This window comes from Xiphias gladius, chromosome 23, assembly GCF_016859285.1.
Source record: "Xiphias gladius isolate SHS-SW01 ecotype Sanya breed wild chromosome 23, ASM1685928v1, whole genome shotgun sequence".
Taxonomy (NCBI): Eukaryota; Metazoa; Chordata; class Actinopteri; order Istiophoriformes; family Xiphiidae; genus Xiphias; species Xiphias gladius.
The window spans coordinates 19,803,543-19,825,445 of record NC_053422.1 but is presented as its reverse complement, the minus strand read 5'-3'; the positions used below and the strand labels follow the sequence as shown (position 1 = coordinate 19,825,445).

At 38.5% G+C, this 21,903-nt stretch overlaps 2 protein-coding genes across 5 annotated transcripts in view; one reads left to right on the top strand and one right to left on the bottom strand.

Annotated features, from left to right (window-relative positions):
* ctnna1 (catenin (cadherin-associated protein), alpha 1) overlaps positions 1-21,903 on the bottom strand; it is an 81,944-nt gene that overhangs the window by 24,833 nt on the left and 35,208 nt on the right. For all 4 annotated transcript variants that reach the window (XM_040119444.1, XM_040119443.1, XM_040119442.1 and 1 more), the window contains exons 8-13: positions 13,521-13,601; positions 13,027-13,179; positions 6,238-6,330; positions 4,673-4,829; positions 3,680-3,880; positions 975-1,126 (exon numbers count right to left, since the gene is read on the bottom strand). In XM_040119444.1, the coding sequence (XP_039975378.1) occupies positions 975-1,126; positions 3,680-3,880; positions 4,673-4,829; positions 6,238-6,330; positions 13,027-13,179; positions 13,521-13,601 (837 nt within the window). The remainder of the gene's footprint in view (positions 1-974; positions 1,127-3,679; positions 3,881-4,672; positions 4,830-6,237; positions 6,331-13,026; positions 13,180-13,520; positions 13,602-21,903) is intronic.
* On the top strand, positions 17,515-20,720 carry lrrtm2 (leucine rich repeat transmembrane neuronal 2). The gene is made up of 3 exons (XM_040120537.1): positions 17,515-17,532; positions 17,882-17,972; positions 19,078-20,720. Exons 1-3 carry the CDS (start codon positions 17,515-17,517, stop codon positions 20,718-20,720), a joined length of 1,752 nt encoding a protein of 583 aa, XP_039976471.1.

The window sequence follows — 21,903 nt, the reverse complement described above, 5'->3', positions numbered from 1 at the left end:
GCACCACTGTCAACAAAATGTGCTGTCAAGACTAATGATTTCAATTCAAAAGATTTATGTGTTGTTCAAATAATGGAAGATGGCATAATACAACGAACCAGCATATTGTAACCCAACGTAGTAAATATATAATGAGGTATTGTTACACATGAGAAGCAGTTTACACAAATCAACTTCTTAATATATGAGAAATCAAATTTGGAAGTTTGGAGTAGTTACCTAGTTATACTATAGGGCCTTAAGAACGATTCATTTCTCTTTACAGCTGGAGTGGGTTTTGTTGTCAGCTCATCGTCAGTCAATTAGGTAATGCTTCAATGGTACCCAACTACCATCTGTCTCAGTTATAGTTCTACTCAAGCAAAGGCCATTAACCCACAGACAACTAAGACCGTTGTTACACTAGATTGCAAGTCTGGTCAATTAGGTCGGCTTTTGCCTGAGACAAGTTAATCATTGGCTTCTAGGACCGCACGCATATACAATTTCTCACATACCATTTAAGATAGCATCTGGTGCACAGACCAATAGCCATGTATATACAAACATATAAAATTAAATTACCCTACAAATTCCAAGGACTCTCACAATGTTGTGGATAAAATGACTTCTGTTGAAATGTTTTAAATCAAACCACATCAAATTAATGCTGCCCATGCTGAATGAATTTTAATCTTTACACAGGGCGTGTGCTGCTTTCAGGCAGTTGCAGCTTCTTAATGGGATCAGAGGCAAACCTTTCTATACATCTGAAAACATCCAGAAATGAAAGAGCATTATTTATTCCTGACATGCTGAACTAACCCCATGCTCTAGGGATGAAAAGGTAGAAAATGCAACTTACACTGTCCAGATTTAATACAGAATAGGGAAGAGAGATGCTTTCATTAAAGATAAATGCTGATTTTCACACTGCAATGAGCTTAAAACTAAGTCTTATGATGCAAAAGTAGAAAAAAAACAATGTGACTTACTCTGATCATGAGGACAGCCTTGCGAATGTCACGAATGCCATCATATACCAGACGGGATGCATCAATGAACTCATTCTCATCCACAGGTTGTGAGGGGTTTGCACTCAAGGCCTCCACTGCAGACTCCACTTGCTCTGTGAACCGTGGCATGACTGAAGGAAGGTGAGATGAAAGGTGGGAGGAAGAGTGGAAAAAGAAAAGAAAAAGAAAAACACAAATGAAAATTAATTCTAAAAAACAGAGAGGGAAGGTAGTACATAAGTAAAGAAAGCACAGTGTAGAAGACAAACAGTATTCACATGCCCTGAGAGTGAGGCACGACATGTGTTAAGTATATTGAATATATATGAATGTTTGGGGGGGGGGGGGGGGGGAATTGAATACAAACAGAACAACGTATTGCATTAAACAACTGTCAGCCACCAACTCCAACACAAAACCAAATCAGAGCCAATGGGTTAATGAAAGCATTAGCATTGAGGTGAGAATTTACATCTATTCCATGTCTAGGACATTCCTCCTGACACTGCAGGTTAACAAAAGCTACTTGACATAAATCATCCACAGAGTAAGTTTACAGAGGAAATAGTATTGGTGATAATTATCACTCAATGATGTTAATAATGCATAATTCTGTTCTGTGGCAGAAAAAAAAAATTAGTCTGTGCCATTAACAGTTGCCTTTGAATAATTAAAAAGTGCAGAGATTACATTTAACTTTGACAGATGGAGTTTTGCACTATTGATCTACTTACTTGCTGCCTTATATGGTTGCAGGAAAAAAGATGCAATGAAAAGACGCAATAAAATGCTGATGGGGATTGGTCCCAGATTTGGCATAACAGAATTTTCCAATAAAACGTTTCACAAAGCTGTCCCAGCGGACATGTATTTTGCTCCACTGATGATATAATAACAGCTCCAGAGGGCTCTCCAGCACATCTGCATTAATAGCATTTCAAATTCAGTGCTTAGGATTCAACTGGGCCTTCATGGGAGAGGCATGGATGTCAGGATGCAGATGTGGAGGCAAAAAGCAGCAGGAGTAGGAAAAAAGAGGTTTCGGTTTTGTGCTTACAAACCTTTTAAAACCTGCAGGCTTCTGTATGAAAATTATGTTGAAAAGAAATCTGGTCATATTGTGATTGTTACAGTCACAGTGATTACTTTCCTAAACCTATTACTGATGACTCTTTCAAGTCATTCCAGTGAGACAAAATGCAGCAACAATGCATGGTCCTCCATGTCAAATGCAGAGCTAATGAACTTTAAGGCAGCAACCAACTTTCAGTCATCATTTTTAGCATCGAAATCCTACAGACCAAACACAATAACCAAACACTGAGATCCTGTACAAACAAAGTTTTGCAAATTGGTGCCAATGTAGAAAATGTGATATTTTCACTGTGTTCAATATATTTTATTCAGTCACATAATTAAGACAAGATTGCTGTTTTTATTGTTATTGTATTAAAAAACATATTTATGCTTTGGATTTGTCAATATAATTAGCTATTTTCAATTATGATCCTTAATAAATACAAAATATATACCCAGACATGTACATAGTATTACCAGTTATTTTGTAAATCAATGATAAATGAAAGAAAAAAAAAAAAAAACTTTGAATCAAAGTCAGAAAGACTGATGAAATCCAAAATTCTTTTAAAGTCTCTGAAACTTGACTCAAGTCCACTTATGAAAAACAAATACACTAATACCTGTCTATTTATACTTATATACCAATGTTTGTTACACAGATGAGAATACATGTCAGAGCAGAAATCCTAAAATTAAAGAGTGACATTTGAGTTTTAAACCGGATCCCATAGCTTTATTGTTGAAAGAACGTGAAAGAAAGTTGACAATATCTAATAATAGGTCTATGTTTCCAGAGCTTGTCACCTCTCTCAACTTAGGCAGACATTTTGCTTGAATTACAACAACTACAACTGTGCACAGCAGTGCCTGCTGTACAGATTAGTAGTGTCAGTTGAGTCGGAGGTGGTTGGATCTCACAAGCATGTAGCATTCATAATAAAAAAGGGAATGTCTGAAAAAAGTCTCAACTTCACAAAACAAAGATTGCATTTCCTACTCCAATTCTGGTGAATTCTAGCAGAGTACGCACATCTGGGTGTGACTTTGGCTTTGAACACTGTATCAGGCATAATGTGGACACCCATACCATAACAGATGGGTTCAGACAATTTAATACATGTTGAATCCATAATGAGCAAACAAGCAGCAAAACACTCAAGTGGGCTGTACACGTTCACTATGCCTTTCTCACTGACAAAGACAATGTAAGGAAATAAGATATGAAAGGGGGAGGAAAGTTTGATCCTCTGTTTCATCACAATGGGCCAAAACATGGCATCCTTGGAGAGCCCATTGTATCCAAGTTTTGTCTGTGCAGTACACCAATATGGATGCATCAGTTGTTAAACAGAGAGCATAGGTTCCCTTCGAATGTATTCATGAACTTTAACTGTGCATAATCACAAACACTAAGTCAGGTACTGTAAATGGCACATACATGCTGCAATATTTCAGAGGCTAGAGCAGACATCCTGGTGTGCCCAAGTCCAAGTAATGACAATTTTAATGACCTGAACACCCTTATTAGTCAAATGATTGGTCTGTTTGGAAGAAACAGATTCCTGTTTTTTTTGGTTAATTACAATATTAAGTTTCTGTGGTACCTGTATCAGTGAGGAGCTTGGTGGCCTCCAAGACCTTCTCTGTGTAGACTCCAGGTTCATAATTGTCCATTTCAGAAGTCACCACATGGACGACTCTGGCAGCCCGGCCTCTAATAGCCCCAGCAGTACGATCCAAACCATCAACATCTTTCTCCTGCAGAGCGATGACACACTTATTCACATCCTCCAGGATGTGGTTCTCTGGGGACATAAAGCAATGATGAACTTAGTAGTGTATACTTTTTATTAGTTAAACACTATGCTCCAAACATGCCATCAGCCTGCCTGGATATAAAAGAGGTTTGTATGTAAGTTTAACTTAAAATTATATTTTTAATTTTCTTCATCCGCAACATACTTTAATCAAAAACGGAACATGTTTCTATGAGTAATAATGAAAAAATACATGTAGTCAGGAAATTCTGCGCCTTTATTCAGTGTTTGCATAGGGCTAAAATTAAGAGGGCCACTGGGAAGCTCGAGTATAGGTTTGGGAGGGCTAAAGACACATTCTTAGACTGCTTATTAATGGTGAGCCTGTAAAATGCAGATGTCCACTGTGTAAATTACAGTCTGTCCTTGGCTGGAGGTGAGAGAAGTCATTCTGCCTAATGCTTAATGAGAACTCTGTAAGTGTATTCCTGACAAACCATTTGTGTGCTTCAACACATGGGACAGGATGTCAATTTCAGACATGGTGCTGCTGATGTTTCAGTGCTTTCCCATGTAGAACCCAATCAGCCCTGGTATGTATGGCTCTCATTAGAAAAGACTAATACCACGGATTCTTTACAGCTGTTTTACATCCTCTTAAGAATGGTCTTGAATGCTTTGTGTAAATCTATCTTAATTCTGACCAAAAGTGCTGTCTACCAATAAACCATGCAATGTCCGTTTTCACATTTGAAAATAACATGAATCCTGATCAATCCGACAGTACGAAACATTTCTTTTTACCCTGTATGCAGGGACATGCAAATAACTACCACTTACCAGACACACAAAGGAAGTCATCAATGGATGTTATGTCATCAACAGCATCAGTGAGGACGCGGACCTGCTTCTCCCACTGCTCCTTGAACAAATCCATATTGTCCTGGGCCACCTTACTGTTGGGCTTGGCAGCAAGGGCTAACGCAGCATTAATCACCTGTAATCACCCAATTACAGCCATTAAAGCTCCATTACAGCATAGCCCTCAGCCACAACATTTGCATAGGCTGACTGCACGAGCCCCCCACTCTCCCACCTCAATGTTGGGACTGCAGCATGAAGCCAATTCATTCCTGGGAGTGACTATAGAGACAGGGTGTTTTGAAGGTTTGAATGAAATAAAAACTAATAACTGCTTGTTTTTGGGGAAGAAACATCTGTGGGTATCAAAGCTCAGGATGAATGGGAGTCATTAGATGAGATTAAAAATAATGGAGGCAGCATAGTGGAGAGAGCTCCGGAGGTACAGATGAGGGACGGGCACTTGGCATGATAAAAGGTTATGAAAAGATGGGCTCAGTGTCGGACATATAGACAAGATAAAAAAAACCACAGAGTTGGGATAAACCATTTGGAGTTTTGATAGGAAAAATATACATGTATCATGCATGGATGGAAGATAGTTTTGGAAATTGGGGGGGGGGGCAAATTACAGACCTAATCATATTCAGTGAGTCTAGCACAGGTGAGAAAATTGAGTTAGGGGTGTGTTTTAGAAGTTTAACAAGAATGTTGTTCCATATAAACAGAGCTCCCTGATTTGTCTCTTTCTTTTCTATTCTTCTTGTCTTGAAAACGTTTCAATGGCGGGAGGAGGGGGGTTCATGGGTTGCACAAGGGCTAATTTCTAAATCACCAGCACAGAGACCTGGATTTCAATTCCAGGTAGCATTACCTTTGGCATGGTTGTATGGTCAAAACACAAAAATCTGTGTTTACAGGTGGGAAAACCAGTGGAGGATCTTGTATTTGTCACTTCTTTGCTGTTTTTCCTCTTATTACCACTAGCTATGCAACTTCATGTGGCATATTGTGTCTATTTTAATTGTTTTATTTAATTTCATTTATATTGAAATGAATATACTGTGGGAAGAAGCAACACCCACCTAATGTTTTGCGTCTGGTTCAGTCCACCTCCTTTTTTGCACAAATGTAGACACATAACACTATATCTTTCCCACACTAATTCAAAAGTAATCCAGATCTTTTAGCATATTATGGTAACTCTGACTTGGACCTTAATTTGATAACTCAAGTAAGATGTGCACAACTGGAAAACTGGAAGATTGGAATATTTCCTAATCAAGTTATAAAATACTTAACTGCATTTAGGTAGTCCAGAACAATTGAAGTCTTTGTATCAAAATCATGATTTGGATATAAAAAAAAAAAGAAAAAACTAAGTGCTACAATTTTAACTACAGTCTACTTAACTGAAGCCACAATGTTTATAAACTGTCATTTTTATATAGGAAACTCTAGTGCTCGTATTAAAAGACAATGTGGCAGACTCTGAAAGAGGTGGACCATCAATTAAGTGGGTAGAATATGGAGCTGTCCTGTACCTGTGGGCAAAGAGTTTCGAGCTGAGATGCTGCCATGCGGACCAGCTTCACTCCTTCCTCGTTGTTGGAGATGGAGCATGCCAGGTTGGCTACCTAGACAGAAAAAAAGCACACAAATCTACTTTTTAGCCAGAGACAGGGATTCTGATACTTATTTTTTTAGAAATACAAAGAGAGCAATACATAGATTAATAATTTAACTTAGAGAAGTTCATTATGGTAGCCTTGTTTAGAGATTCTTCTCTATCAGAAATGGAGCAGTCATGGAACACGACTAATCCCTGTGGAATACAAACCCAATGTTGAGGATTAATTTATAAAGCTGCTACAATGATACAATATGATGCCACAGAGGGGAAAAAGGAGAAGTAGGAGGGAAAACAAAAGCTAAGCTGCTGAATGAATAAATAAAATGAAATTTGTGTATTTGTTTTACAAAAAATAATAAATTTCTTAAAATGCAAACGTGAGTTGTAGCTGGTAACTCTACGATGGGATTATTCTCAACAACTAGGTTGCCAGATTACCATTACACTCCTGGAATCAGAGAGGCAAATATTCCTGACACTTTCAAAAACTGAGCAGCCAAGGGAGAGCTGGAGTGCTGAGGTAAGCAAGTCTTGCTTTGCGGCTGCCAACATTTATGGTTTGTGAGTATATTTTCATGTATTGACCCACAAATCAAGCTCTCCTACAATTATTTCTAAGTATTCCTGCATCTTCCAGAGTAACATTATGCTTCTACTCGTATTCAAAAAAAAAAAAAAAAAAATTAGGTCAGAGACTTTGAAGATTCTCATTGGTTGGTTGGGATGTGCTGGCAACAATGCTGAAACAGAATGCCTGGGATGTGAGGAACTGTGCCAAAGTGGGATTATCCAATAGACAGAAAACGTGCTGAAACTAAACAATTACAAAGGCAAAAACCAACTGCTGATTGCACTCCAGCATGAACAAGGACTGAGGACTGGTTTTTTTTATACAACCTGGGTCTTATTTTTGTAGCTGCAGCCATCGATCTGTTATGTTTTATTCACCAATTTAAATGCTGATTTCTGGGTCATTGAGTAACGTAAGCAGTGAGAATGTTTACAATTGACAAGTTGGGTATTAATTTTAATATTCGTACTTCTTTTCAAAATAACAAAATTACTAATACTAATTTATATTCAACCTGTGTGATCTTCTGATTGATTATGTTTGCACTACTGAACTGTACTGGTGACCACAATTTAAGATGGTAGATAAGATACTACTACAATGGCATAGAAATGCGTGGCAAATCACGAAAATAAATAAAGAATTTTTTTTAATTTCATTTAAAGCGCTGGTGGTGAATGGCTCACTGGCTGCAAGAGAGGCAGAGTGAATCAGTATGAGAGAGATCCTCTCGTCCTCAGTCTCCTCAATTCTACAAGATTTTTGCTTGTAGAATTCTACAATTTTGCTGATGAGAACCACTTATTCCAGTGTGCTGGTGAGGCACTGCAACATGGACTTAAACATATCCTAAATCAATCACTACGCAAACACATGCAGGGACCACAGGGAGAACATTTGGTACCCCAGAGGAGCGGTGTGAGAGGGGTTACATAAAGAAAAAACGGGCACTTTTAGAGACCTGCATTTTTACTTTCATGATCTTTAACATAAGCTTTCACTGGGACTGCAACCATTTCAGCATAAAGGGACTGGGGAAGAAGCCAAATAAGGAAATTCTACCGTCAAGTCAACTAATGCCATTCCACTCTCCATGCTATACCATACCATTTAAAGTGTCAGTGGAATCAGAGTTTACTAAGTCTGTGCAAACCATTACCAAAAAAAAAAACAGTAACACCTTTATCAGGCTACAAAGTTATACAAACCTACACCTGGACAACAAATGTATTTCATTCAGTGACGATAAACAAGTCTAATATCTGAAGATCCTCATTCATCCAGGTCATGGTGTTTCTAAGTGCTATATGAAGGCAACTGGACTCGCTTGAGGTTCTTGAAAGGTTCTTGAGGTTCTTTTCAAAAACTTCAAGCAAGTCCAGTTGCCTTTGTATAGAACCTAGAAACATGTCAAATCACTTGAAATAAGTAAGGACAATCAATCAAATTTTGCTATCTATGCAGATACACGAATGAAGGACAATCTTACAAACTTTATCCTTATGGCCTTATCACATTGTCCTGTTTTTGCTGTATCATCTCTTTAACCATAATTTAGTGCACACTAGCTTAGTCGAAACACTGTGTGTAACTACAGTATGTGTAACATGGATATTATATAGATTTAAATAGATGTGATGACCACCAGAGCTTGTTGTGATCAGACATGTGTACCCCTATTGTCTCAATATTCCAAAATTATACATCAACAGCACGTTCAGTGTCTCTCACATATCATGCAAAAAAATTTGTAATCTTCTTAATAAAAAAGACTTTAATATATAGATACCAGATTGTAAATATTTCCCCTTGGCTGTCAAGGAGAGGAAAGAAGACAGGATGAGGGGAGGGGAAAGGAGGAGAATGTGTTTTGGAAGCTACATATGCAATGTCATCATTGTACAAAATGAAATCAGAGGTAAAAATGTGTAGCTGTATTTCTTTTTTAGTAGCTCTCTTGGTAAAAGGTTGGAAATTTGATAAAAAGGTCAGCCAGGATTAAAAAATGCGTATCCTAATTACTTCTTATTATTTTTTAAGGCATTAAAATTGAACATCAAGTTGTTCATCATAAATGGAATAAATGTTTATAAAAAAAAAATAAAGAATAAAAAAAACCCATCTTATTATATTAGAGTAAATTCCAGTGTAAAACTGCATGAAAAACAAGGTTTTAGCCCTGTGTAATTATAATAATTAAAAAAAAAAAAAAAAAATACAGAGTAGGCTTCCACCAGTAAATTCTGGCTTTCAACTGCTGATTACATTATTCCATTGCATCACTGGTCACACCTCAATGGAGGCATCTCTACATCATGTCATGTTGCACATCTCCATGACTTATGACTTTTTACTCTAAAACTCATGATCAAAACAGAATGTGCACTCAAAACAAACATCAACTTATCTAAATAATATTAACTAACCTCTTATCTAATACCACTACCATCCCTGTGCCTGGTTGAGAGCTTTATGGTTTGGTGCATGTCAAATTAAATCCATTTCTTCATTTCCCCCTTTCTTCAGCTTTACATCTTTTCATTTCATCATCTCATTAGGATGAACAGACTCTTCCTTTTTGTCATAAAGAGAGAATTCAACTGGATTTACAGTATCTGATGAGGACATTACAGATTGTTGTATATTCAGCTGCCTCTCTAATTTTCATTCTTCCTCTGCTGACTCAGTGCTGAAATCTCCTCAGCATCCTGAGCAGCCTAGAACCTTTAAGAAGATGGTCTAGAGGTAAAGACATTAAGCTCAGTCTATTTTTTCCTACTCTTAAGATGTTGAATTTTACTGCTTAAAAATGCCTTCAAACATGGGAAAACCATTAAACCACTGGATTTGGCAACAAATCTCAATATCAGCATATATGGCCATAGCTATTTTTCCAATATGACTACATTTGAATGAAGCTTAATGACATTAAGAACAAAGTGCATTCGACATTGTGAATGCAATGTGGAATATTTTAGCCCGACTCCCAAGAGCAAAGTGTCTGTTTTCAGATCAAATAATCTTGACTTAATTCAGTCAAACATGAAGAGAACTTTGTCATCATACAATTACAGGTTATTGTTTGATAGCTTGCACAAAGGCTATTAGTAAGATTTTAACCCATAAAGTAAAACCTCTAATTTAGCTTTAATGATATAAACACTACGTTTCAAAAGAATGAGGTTCTGACAAACAAGGATAGAGAGGCCGGTGAAAGGGGCCTATGGATGAATGTGGGTCAGTTATAATGTTTCCTTAGTTCACAAATATGTGTGAACTAATGGACCATTTGCCTTTGGGCAGCCTACACTTGCACAACTCACGATGTCATACAAAAAGAGCCCAAGAATGGTGGCACTTTGCTGTTCCTACCTCTGAACAGGGGACATATTACATTTACAACATATTCAAGCTTGCTCATTTGATAAGTAACTAAACATTTTGTTACTTCTCACTCTGGACCTTGCCACACTTTTCATTTATATTTGTAGTGTTTGGCTCTTCCAGTAACGCTGAGTACCAACGTTGCACAATGTATTTGCAGGGAAATGTAAACCATTTTCAGAGAGGTAAAAGCCAAGAGTCCTACTGTGATTTACCTATTGCTCAAGCTGACTGCATTAATGTTGGATTGCTCTACATGAAGGTTTTTCATGAAAAACTATACAATGCTTGACTGTGTCCTTTTTGCAATTATATTAGCTTGTGCTAAAAAAAAAAAAAAAAAGGCAAAGCATTAACCTAAAATGATAAGATTCAACATTGGCTGCTCCTAAAAAGAATGCAATTCTTAGCCCCAATGAATGCATTATGGTATCCAACTTCTGCATATTTCAGTACAAATAATAAAATATAATTTGGCAGTAATTAGTACTACTGTATCAGGTACTCAACTGTAACTGAATGCAATGTAACTGAAACCCTAAAACGGGATTTTAGAAAAGAGACTATGCGTTTGTCAATTTATTGATAACATCTTCACTACACTCAACTCACACAGACACCTCTCTGCCTAAATTTATGAGAGCAGGAGTGAATCAGCGAATGGTTGCATCTGCTCCTGCCTCTACATAGCCTTTGGATGTAATCGTGCCTTCTCTAAAATTCATTTAGCATCTGAGCATACCTTAAGATTAATTCGGTTGTCTAAATTCATGTCCTTTCTTGTGTGTGCATCATCCTGAAATATAATTTGAATGTGTTCATGAATTTCATATATTTTAGTGGTGCATTAATGTGATGTGACTGTGCCATTAGGTGTTTTTATCTAAGAGTAGCATATGCTTTAATTAAAAACAAAAAAAAAAAAAAACGCAAATTCCTGCACAGTTCTTAAACTATCTGCAGTACATGGTTTTTAGTACAATGTGTGTTATTGCACTTGCAGAATGTAATAAAAGATAAGTAGGAGTTTCGTTAGTTACAACACTGTAGGTAGAAATAAACTGAGCGACCTTGCTGAATTTATGTAAGATCAGTTTGTGTGTCATATTCAGATATCAGAATTCAAGTTTGGCCACTTCTAACGACTCAGTACAGCTCCTATATGCTATCCAATGCTGCTTCTTGGTTATATAGCTACAATTCCTAATTTATGTGTAACAAAAGACACTTTTGCTGATGAACAGCTTAGTAAGAAATAGATCAAGCTAGTGGTTAAGGCAGAAATAGAGATGGGGCTTGTAATTAAATATTTTGTCTACAAGACATGATATTAAAGACTATCACTATCACCCAAAACTATAACTGTTTGGCAGTACTTCTTGCAGTACAATTTTTCTGCAGTTTCATTGTTGACATTTAATTGGTGTATTGAGGACGGTTTGTTGTATGTGTCACTTAAGCAGCTGAAAAACACTTTTAAGATCTTTATCTTCTATGCTTGGATGGACACCAAGGAACAATGCCTCTTTCAATGTCTTAAAAGTTCACTGTGAGAGGAACTCCATCACATCAAACTGCATTTCGCAATGGGAAAGTATTTTCATTTTATGCCATTCATCTGTGACATAAGTAAAATTTAACCATAGCTGTACTTCTTCGGATTACCCATCCAAGTGTTATAAGCAGGAGTAGTACCCGAGCATTAGGGAAGTCCATCAATGTCATGCTCTAATGCTACTTCTGACACTCTGGCCTTCAGGAGCTACTTAAGGGTCTACTCCCCAGTGTGGTCCCCTTTTCCCTCTGATGTTTCAGCAATTTCCCCAGTGAATGCTTATGCTGCCCTGCTCTACTAGACTATCCGATCCAGCTACACTCGTGGGCATCTGCCCATAGGGAGAAGTCTCTTTCAAATGTCAGAATATGATGCTCTGACATAGACATTCTAGAAATTGAAGGAAAGACCACTAATGAGGAAAGCTGATGTTTTTATTACCGTGTTGCTCATCTAAGTCCATCTCTTTGACTTTCCCCTGTATCTGCATTCTTGTTGCTATGTATACAGCACTGGAGACATAAAAACCCCTGTCATTGCACAAAAACACGCTCTGTTAAGACATGAGACCAGCCCCAGTAAGGGATAAGAAATAGGATGCATTAGGTCCTTTTTATGATATTTATCTTTGTAGGTATCACTAAAGCATACGTGGAGTTGGTTAGTATGAAGTCATACATCAATCTGTTGTGGCAAGGACTACATTTTTCCAGAGGCAGCATTTATCCTTGTGTTGTGGTTGTTTCGCTCCTTTGGCTCTGCTTAAAAATTTGATTTGCTGCTATAACCACAAATAGCAATGTTCTGTTTGTCTGCTCACTATAGCATCACAGCATCAGATTAGAGTCAGCATCGCCTTCCATTTACAAAATGCTGCTAGAAAGCGTCTTGGTATGTGAGAGTCATACTACGCATGCACGCACACGCACGCACACAGAAAGAAAATAATTTCAATGTTTACATGTTTGTTTTCATTAGGGAAAAAATATCCCAGATTGCTGTTTTCAGAGGCTTTGTAATCCTAAAGTTGTATCATGGGGGAATCTCTGAGAATGGAGCCACAAAGAGGGGACAGAGAAGCTGGTTAAAGACTGATATTTATTAGAAGCTAAGTTAAAATGTCCATAACCAATGGGATGGAAAGGAAAAAATATGAAATGTTCTGTTTTGACTGTGGAATCCTACATTACCTCAATCAGCTTGTTGGCGTGCTCACGGAACACCTGTGCATATTCCTTGACTTCTTTCTCATTGCCATTCTTGGCAGCTTCAATCAGGACCAAGAGGGGAACATTGGTCTCCAGGAAAGAGTCAGAGACATGGTCCATTACAGCTTTACGCAGCTGTGAAGAAAGACATTAAAAAAAAAATAAAATAAAAAAAAGGCACAGTTAAAATAATACATCTCCTTGTATATATGCGGGACATCTTACAGTACAGCTTGTGGACCTGACAACATAGCATAACTTCCCTTCATATACAAGACATAGACACTAGCCTTGTAAGAGGACAGCTAATCAGCTTTTTTAGCCGAACTACAGATAAAACATTTCTTCGTCTGAAAAAAGGATATATATTATTTACATTAAAAGCCCAGTGTGCACAAATACTGAAGTTCTATGCATATTGGAGAGATAATGGAAAAAGTTTCAAACAGAAAAAAAAACAAAAAAAACAAACAAACCTGTCTGCGAAGGTCTCTTGTCTTCTTTGTCATCTTATCAATGGCCGTGTTCAGAGCATCACTCCTGTCCTTCCTTCCTGCCTGAAATATGAACATGGGAGAGAAGTTAGAACAGACTAGTATGGTGCAGTGACAAGTGTTTACAACATATTTGTTGTGGATGCTGGACTGGAGTGACAGGCAAAAAGGAACAATATACAGACATACTGTAATCAGAAATCATAGTTAACAAGAGTGTTAATAGTTTCAATTCATATATCTCTCTGACATGGTTCAGTTTTAGCCCACTTGCATTTTCTCTCTCTTATTTTTTTTTTTAATTTTTAGACAAGTAGGGCAGTTGGACAACCAAAAACATGTTGTTTTAACATTTCTGTGTGTGTGTTTGCTGCCTAAAATTACAGAATTTGCAGTAGTTTCTCTAAAAACAAACAGCAATTTGTGGCCCTTTTCGGGCGATTGCAGTAAAATTAAAATCCTGAAAGTCAGCTGTAAGGAAAAAAAAATAAAAATAAAAGATTGTTTCAAGAACTTTCTTCATGATGTCAATATATTATGCTGTTAGATGCTGGTGAGTATATACGTCAGAATGCTCATTTTGTTGTTAATATGTCTGAATAATCCCATAAGAGATGCATCCTGTGAATGGAAAAAAAAAAAAAAAAAACAGTCATTCATTCATTCATATGTCCGTCCATCCACATGTTACAAATTTTAATTAGAGGAAAAGTGATTTTCAAATTTCAGTGTAGCTACTGTTCTGCAGATACCCAGCCTGATCCACTTCTGATCCTTTTATTTATTGTAAACCATTGTGCTCTGGGTAGACCAGCTGTCAAAAGTGCCCCATTTCTCTCTGTTAAAACACTGGAATCATTTCCAAACTCAAAGCATTGCCAGTGAACCGTGGAGCACACAAACAAGCAGTGGCCAACAGTGTCAAATAATAATACACATACTGAAAGCATGCATCAGTAAAAGGCACAGCTGCTTTGGGTTAAAAAACAACTGATATACATCTCTATCAGTGGTACATTTCATTTGCACCACACCGTCTTAATTGTTAAAAATGCCGCTGTTGTTTGTAAACTGCAATTACACATGGAATTTAATCAATGGACAGATCAAGAGAGTGTATTCAAATCCTGTGCAGGCCTTCCTGCCATCACAACCGTCCTCATGGATATTGCACAGAATGTACAATATTTTACAGTAAACTTTTAAGGCAATCGGTGACAAAAGATACCGATGCCTTTCATTGAAGACATTGAAGTCTTTGTCTTCGACTCAGAGGATAAGGGACAAAAAAAAAAAAAATCTAATTTGAGCAACACTACTTTTAAATAGGTTTGTCTAAGTGTTTTCCATTAATCTTTAATCCACCGTTGCCTAAATCATTTTGTTCTGTAAGAAGTTATTTTTATTGCTCAATATCACACACACTCTTTGGGCTAAATAGGCCACCATCAGTAATGGCTCAAAATTGTAGAGGCCCTGGAAACACTGTTCTCAACAAAGCAAGATCTGGCCTGTGAGAAAGAGTTGCCTTCTTAACTTTGTTACCAAGCAGAAGCACTTTGACCTTGTTTGGGAAAGGTTGACATGCTGACAATCAAGCAAGCATTTTCAAGAAGCTCTGTTCTGTCCATCAACTCTTCAACCTGAGACTGGTGTTTTGACAGATCTCCATTTGTGGGGCTTAAACACAGCAGATTGGATGCTGTTTGTGGATGGAAATCCAGAACTAAGAGGAAAAACTATGTATATGTATCCACATCAGTGTGGAATTTACTGTTACTGTTAATAAATGAAAAGCGGCTGTAAAAAGGTTAATTACTGTGACAACACTGGGCAATAAAAATGTAAATCAAAACAGAAAAGAATCTAGAAAATCTCTTCTACACATTTGTATTTTTTCTCATCTTCAGAGAGACATCTGTGTTGATTAAGAGGTTACAATTTGCTCCTCATGGCTAAATGTATAAATTATGTACAGTAAAACTGCAACACCATTAGCCGTAGTCAAACAACTAAGCACTAAGCAGTAGTCAAAGCTCTAACCACTGCTCCCCAGCAAGAGCAGAAATGTTCAGTCACATTCTGTAAACTGCTCAAGCAAAAATTTAAAATCTAAAACTTTCAGGAAGCATGGAGAGATGGAGTGAGAAAGAGAGAAAGACAGAGAGAGAGACAGACATAGATGGACAGATTTTGGATAATAATAAAATTAGAACAGAATTAGATGAACAGAAAAGGGTAACCGATAAAAAGGTAAAGAACCAGTTGGAATCTGGGCTGTTCATCCCCCTTATGCTTAAATCAACTGCGACATAACACCATGGATGGTGGTGGCACTGACCTACCCCATCCCCCACTGCCCTTTGCCCATTGGGGGGTTGTGTACATAGTTAAGGGCTGGGGAGCTCTAACGGCACTAATCCCCTGTGATTTTGTGCCGGCTGGATGCAGTCCTGTGGTAGGGTTTTAGTTTGCTCTGCCCCTACTCTCTCAATCCTATTTCATTCATGCCTAGCCTATATTCCATTTCCACGCCAGAGGGTTCTAAAGCACCGCTTCAGGTGCTTATTATGAAGGCAGTTTCTCTGCGGCATCTTTTATGATATTCAAGTGAGTCTCTATCCACCTCCTTCAGGACAGATTTAGGAACATCCCTTCTCTACAAAACCACTAGTCCTCTGGATTATGGAAAAATTCAATGGAAATTATGTATGCTCCAACTGTCAAATGATAGCTGAGCTCAATGATATTTCTTTTTTGATATTTCGGCAAGTTCACTTACTTGGATTTCCATCAATAATGTAACTTTTCTAATACAAATGCTTTTTTAAACTGCTTGATTTCCAAATGGAAAACTAGTACCCATCAAATAAAAGGAATATCCATCATAACCCCTGAGATTTAAGCGTTTTCTTCCCCAAGTTTTCCACCCTCACATTCTGCAGAAGAGTCCCAGTGGGAGATGTACTTATGTACTGCCACAATAAATGTGGAGAATGAAAGCATGCTGGTCATCTGACCTTGAAAGTCAGAGCCAGAAGCGTTGTCTTAAGACCTGAGAATTGCGCAATAAAATTAATGAGGGAGTAAAAATTTGGTACTAATAATTATCTGGTTACTTACACAGTTCAGTGACTTTGTGATGCAAGTTAGCTTTCAGTATTTACATTTCAATTATAAAAATACAAAAATCTGTTTTCAGTTAGCCAGAGCACAAAGTGGGAACTTAATCCTTTCCTTTCATTTAGTACAACTTATTGTCTGTAACAGGTGCAACAAGGTATAAATCAAGGTATAAAGCAATCTGAGGTCATGTTTAAGTCAAAGATTGCTTTAGTGAAGTAGAGGGAGGGCAGGGGGTTGTGTGTCAAATCTTTTAGACGACTATCTGTGCTTCATACGTTCTCTGGTACCTAGTCTTTGCCGTGTCTTAAATCTAGTTGATTGCAAGTACCTTCACACCCATCTCCAGCTATATCAAATAATTAAGGAAAAGTCTGCATTTTCATGCACCGTATTACAGATTTCACATTCTGTTTAGTACTTTAAATGGTGTTGAAATGTAGCCTTCTTTTAACAAAATCACAAATCAAATCCATTTTCTCAATATTGAAAAAAACAAAACAGAACTTGTTAACAGCATTTGAGATACTTTGATCTCACCTTGTGGATCAGACAACCAAGAAGATATTCAGCCTTTACTATTACATGTTAAAAGTTAGTCTAATTTAACTTTAGGGCAGCTGGCCGTACATCACATGCCAGTGCTCAAAAATTAAAGCACTGCACTCAGGATATGTAAATTATGAATATAAGCCAGACACCCTATGTTTGCACTGCATACTCCTATGGCAAATCAGCACACCTTTGTTCACTCTTGTTCATGTTTATGTTGTCTAGATCCACACGTTACAAACTATATTTTGCTTTGTTAGGCTATTTTTTTATGTCTCGGGTGTACATTCATACATAACGCATGCAGAACAACGCCAAGGTGAGGCTGAGATTTACAGCTGTGGTTAATTTCAACAGCAAGCTGCCGCAACACATTCAAGATATCAATATTCTGAGGGTGACGAGCCAGTGGAAGGGAAGGGGGGATACCAGAAGGAGGTGCAGGAAGACTGAGGTGAACAAGCAGTGTGTATGAGGCAGAGAGCAAATGACTGAGCAAGAGAGTGAGAGAGTGTTTGTGTGTGTGGGAGGGAAAGAGAGAGAGAAAGAGTAGTGATGATCGACGCCAGGCTGCCACCACTCTGTAGCAGTGAGTGGCTGCAACAAAAAGCACAGAATAACATCCCTGACTCCCTGCTCTGCTTTTTTTCTCTCTCCCTGCGTCTCAGCTAGCAGACAAGGGCTTTGCTCACAGCTCTGCAGAGGCTATGCTGAGACTGAGTCGGCGTCGGAAGCAGGATCTCTGGCTGCCATCAACAAGTTAGGGTTGGAAGACCACAGCCATGAAAGAGGAACGCTTGATCTTCAATTAACCATTTGAGCTGACATCATTGCGGTGGAAGGGAAACAAAAGGGTAAAAAAAGGAAGAAGAAAAAAGGAGGGGGGGTCTGTTCACTGGAGTCGCTCTGGATGCAACTGATCAACTTAAAAAAAAATATATAAATATTTATTTAAAGAATTCATTGGGATGAAGGAAAAGATTCAACCCTTTCTTTGAGCTTGGATTTTAAAGGACTCTGAGCAAAACAACAGGAATAAACATCATTTTGGGAAATGGAATTTCATATTTTGTTTCATTTGGGTGGGTTCAGAATTGCTTTATTTCCAAAGAGGCTGATTCATTTCGTGCTTACTCAAAAGGGTTTTTTCCCCTTGGATTTTTCTTCCATCTGGTTGCTCCAAGAGTCTGCGGAAAAGGACAGTTGAATGCAGCCTCCGATGTTCACAAAAGAATGGGTAAGTTAGCCCCTTTATATGGAAGGTTGGGACATGAAAAGGGAATACAAGTAAGAGCTAGTCTATTTACTGCAATTGTCCTTCATTTTTTCTTCTTCACTGACGCACGAGTTATGAATATATACTTTTTAAATACCACTAGTATTTTACAGCAGACCTTGAGGGATGAAAAACACTCCATTAACAAAAAAAAAAAAAAAAAAAACATACATAGGACAAGCATATTTGAGGTGCTCAAAAATGGGGGGGGGGGACGGCAAAATTGAAACATGACTGAGTAATCAGCAGAAAATTAGTATATATGCCAAATTACAGAGCACAAAATATGAACAAAATAAACTAAACATAAATAACATGGGAGTGGAAACAAAGTCCAGCTCATGTATATATGATTTGATCATTAGATGCCGAAGTAAGTCATATCTCCATTAAACCTAAGCTCAAAGAAAACATGTTACATACACTGTGAAAGTTGTCAATGTAAAATACCTAAACTGGTGTATGAATGGGGAAAAAACGAGAGCACACACAAAAAGCATAATCACCACCATGAATTAGTAATAAGTGCTCTGCAGAGATTAGCTTTCCCGCCCCACAGTTCATTTTCTTATCTTTGAACCCACCCAGGTTTCCATTCAAGGTGGCCATTGGTGGGACCTGCACCAGCGGCTCTGTGTCTGTGTGTGATCAGCATGCTCCTAGTGTGCCTGATGCCTCATGCATCGTGCACAACCTGCCCTCAAAAATGCCGCTGTGAGGACCTACAGTTCTACTGCGACACCCAGGGGCTTCAGGCACCCCCAGATGGTGTGGACAAGGGGGCCCTGGGGTTGTCGCTACGCCACAATAGCATCACTGAGCTCAGACCTGATCAATTCTATGGATTCAGCCAGCTCACCTGGCTACATCTAGACCACAACCAGATTACCACAGTACAAGAGGATGCCTTTCAAGGGCTCTACAAGCTGAAGGACCTCAATCTGAGCTCCAATCGTATCACCAAGTTGCCCAACACAACCTTCATCCACCTCATCAACCTTCAGATACTGGACCTGTCCTTCAATCAGATGACTGCATTGGAACCAGAACTGTTTCATGGACTGAGGAAACTCCAGATACTCCACCTTCGCTCCAATTTACTTCGCACCACACCTGTTCGGGCATTCTGGGACTGCCGCAGCCTGGAATATCTGGGCCTGAGCAGCAACCGCCTACGGAGTCTGGCCCGGAATGGATTTGCTGGGCTCATTAAGCTTAAAGAGCTCCACCTGGAGCACAATCAGCTGACCAAGATAAACTTGGCCCATTTCCCTCGCCTTGTTGCCCTGCAGTTTCTATATCTGCAATGGAACAAGATAAGCAACCTAACATGTGGCATGGAGTGGACCTGGACCACTTTAGAGAAGCTGGACCTCACAGGAAATGAAATTCGTGTCCTGACACCTGACGTGTTTCAAACGTTGCCAAATTTAAAGATTTTGCTGCTGGATAACAACAAACTAAGCAGTCTTGATCCCCAAGTCATGGATATGTGGCAGTCTCTGGGCACCATTGGGCTGTCTAGCAACCTTTGGGAATGTACCAGAAGGATTTGCTCTCTGGCCACTTGGCTAAGCACCTTTAAGGGAAGGTGGGAACATTCCATTCTCTGCCATAGTCCTGAATATGCCCAAGGTGAGGAGATACTTGATGCCGTTTATGGATTCCAGCTTTGCCAGAATTTTTCAGCGCCAGTTGTTCAGACCATTAGTACAACCACAGACGCTACTACAGCTGCAGAGATCACAAGCTCCTTGTTTGGAATTATGCAGCCGACTCCAACGCTGGACTATACAGAGGATTTTGGGAGCTTTACCACAGTCACTATCACAACAACCACAACACAAACACCACGCACTGCTGAAGTAACTACTGCTACACTGGAAGAGGCAGCTGTAACGGATGACTTCTCGGCAATGGACAACACTGTTATGACTCATAGGGTTATTATTGGAACTATGGCCCTTCTATTTTCATTCTTTTTCATCATTTTTGTTGTGTATATCTCACGGAAGTGCTGCCCTCCCACCCTGCGACGGATACGCCACTGTTCGGCTATACAGAACCGCAGACAGATGAGGACCCAGCAGCGACAGCCTATGGCAGATCTAGCTACACAGGTACCCTATAATGAGTATGAGCCCAGCCATGAAGAAGGAGCACTCGTAATCATCAACGGCTATGGGCAGTGCAAGTGTCAGCAACTGCCTTACAAAGAGTGTGAAGTATGAACACTTATTTATTCCTAGAGCATATGGTTTGCCATTTGACCATTTCAGATGATACAGGGTTTGCTTTTTTGATTTTCTTTTCCAGTTTATGTAAAAAGCATAATTTCTACAAGTGAGAATTGAGAATATGTGAGAAATGTCGAATGCTTCAATGACAGAGGTTGGATGTGACAGTTTAGGGATGGGGTAGAAATTGTCACAAATTTATTTTTCTATGAATGCAAGGTTGTTCATATCAGGCAGGGGGGCAATCATTTTAAACAAGAAAATTGTGAACTGTGAGATTTCTCTCCACATTGTCTATATTCTGCAGCACAGAGATAATACTTGGCCAAATGGCCCTCTGCTAAGGGAATACATTAACTGGAGAATTGTGATTCATGTCTTATTTCTTTTACAAGTAAATATTTGAAATCATGTTTCTAAATGCATTACAGGCACTGTAAGCTAATCAGCAAATCACTGGGGAAAATGAATTGGATCCGTTATCAGAATGTTTTTGTTTTACAGTTTCATTGTTTGGGAGAACCATCATACATTAAAGGCTAATAAGATCAAACTCAAACTCCGAATTATAACTAAAAAATAAAGTTCAGTATTGTTATTATGTTACAAATAAAATAAATCCTCTTCTGGGGAGAGAGGAACCCTGAAATTCTATTCAGTATAGATTCATAATATTACTTTTGCTGAATCAGACATGAGTCAATTAGGCAAGTCTATAACCTTCCATCAGATCAAAAGGCTGTCGGTGTTTCCTGTTTACAGAATTTATTTGGGTGGCTCCCCCACAAAAAAAAAAAAAATAGCTGTCCTTAGCTAAAAAGGGTTTATTTTTTTATCTTAGAAATTTTGGTTTCTTCCAAAATTTCTTCTGTGTGCAAATGCAACTAAAAGTGTGTACTGATTGAAAAGACTGCTGGAATGGTAAACTTATGTTCAATTATATGAATTGGAAAAATGACCTCTTTAATCAGACGTTAGCACATAAATGCAATGCTGCTTGGCAGCTGACTCAAGTGTTGGATGTTGGCGCTCCCACCCAAGGGGGCCAACTGCCACAAATAAATTCTCTACCTGTGGGAAACACTAAGCATTGTTCGTGTGTGGTTAATCTCCAATACGCTACACTGCTTAGCAAAACACATGGATGTGTTCTTCACCTTGGACATCAAGAACAAAA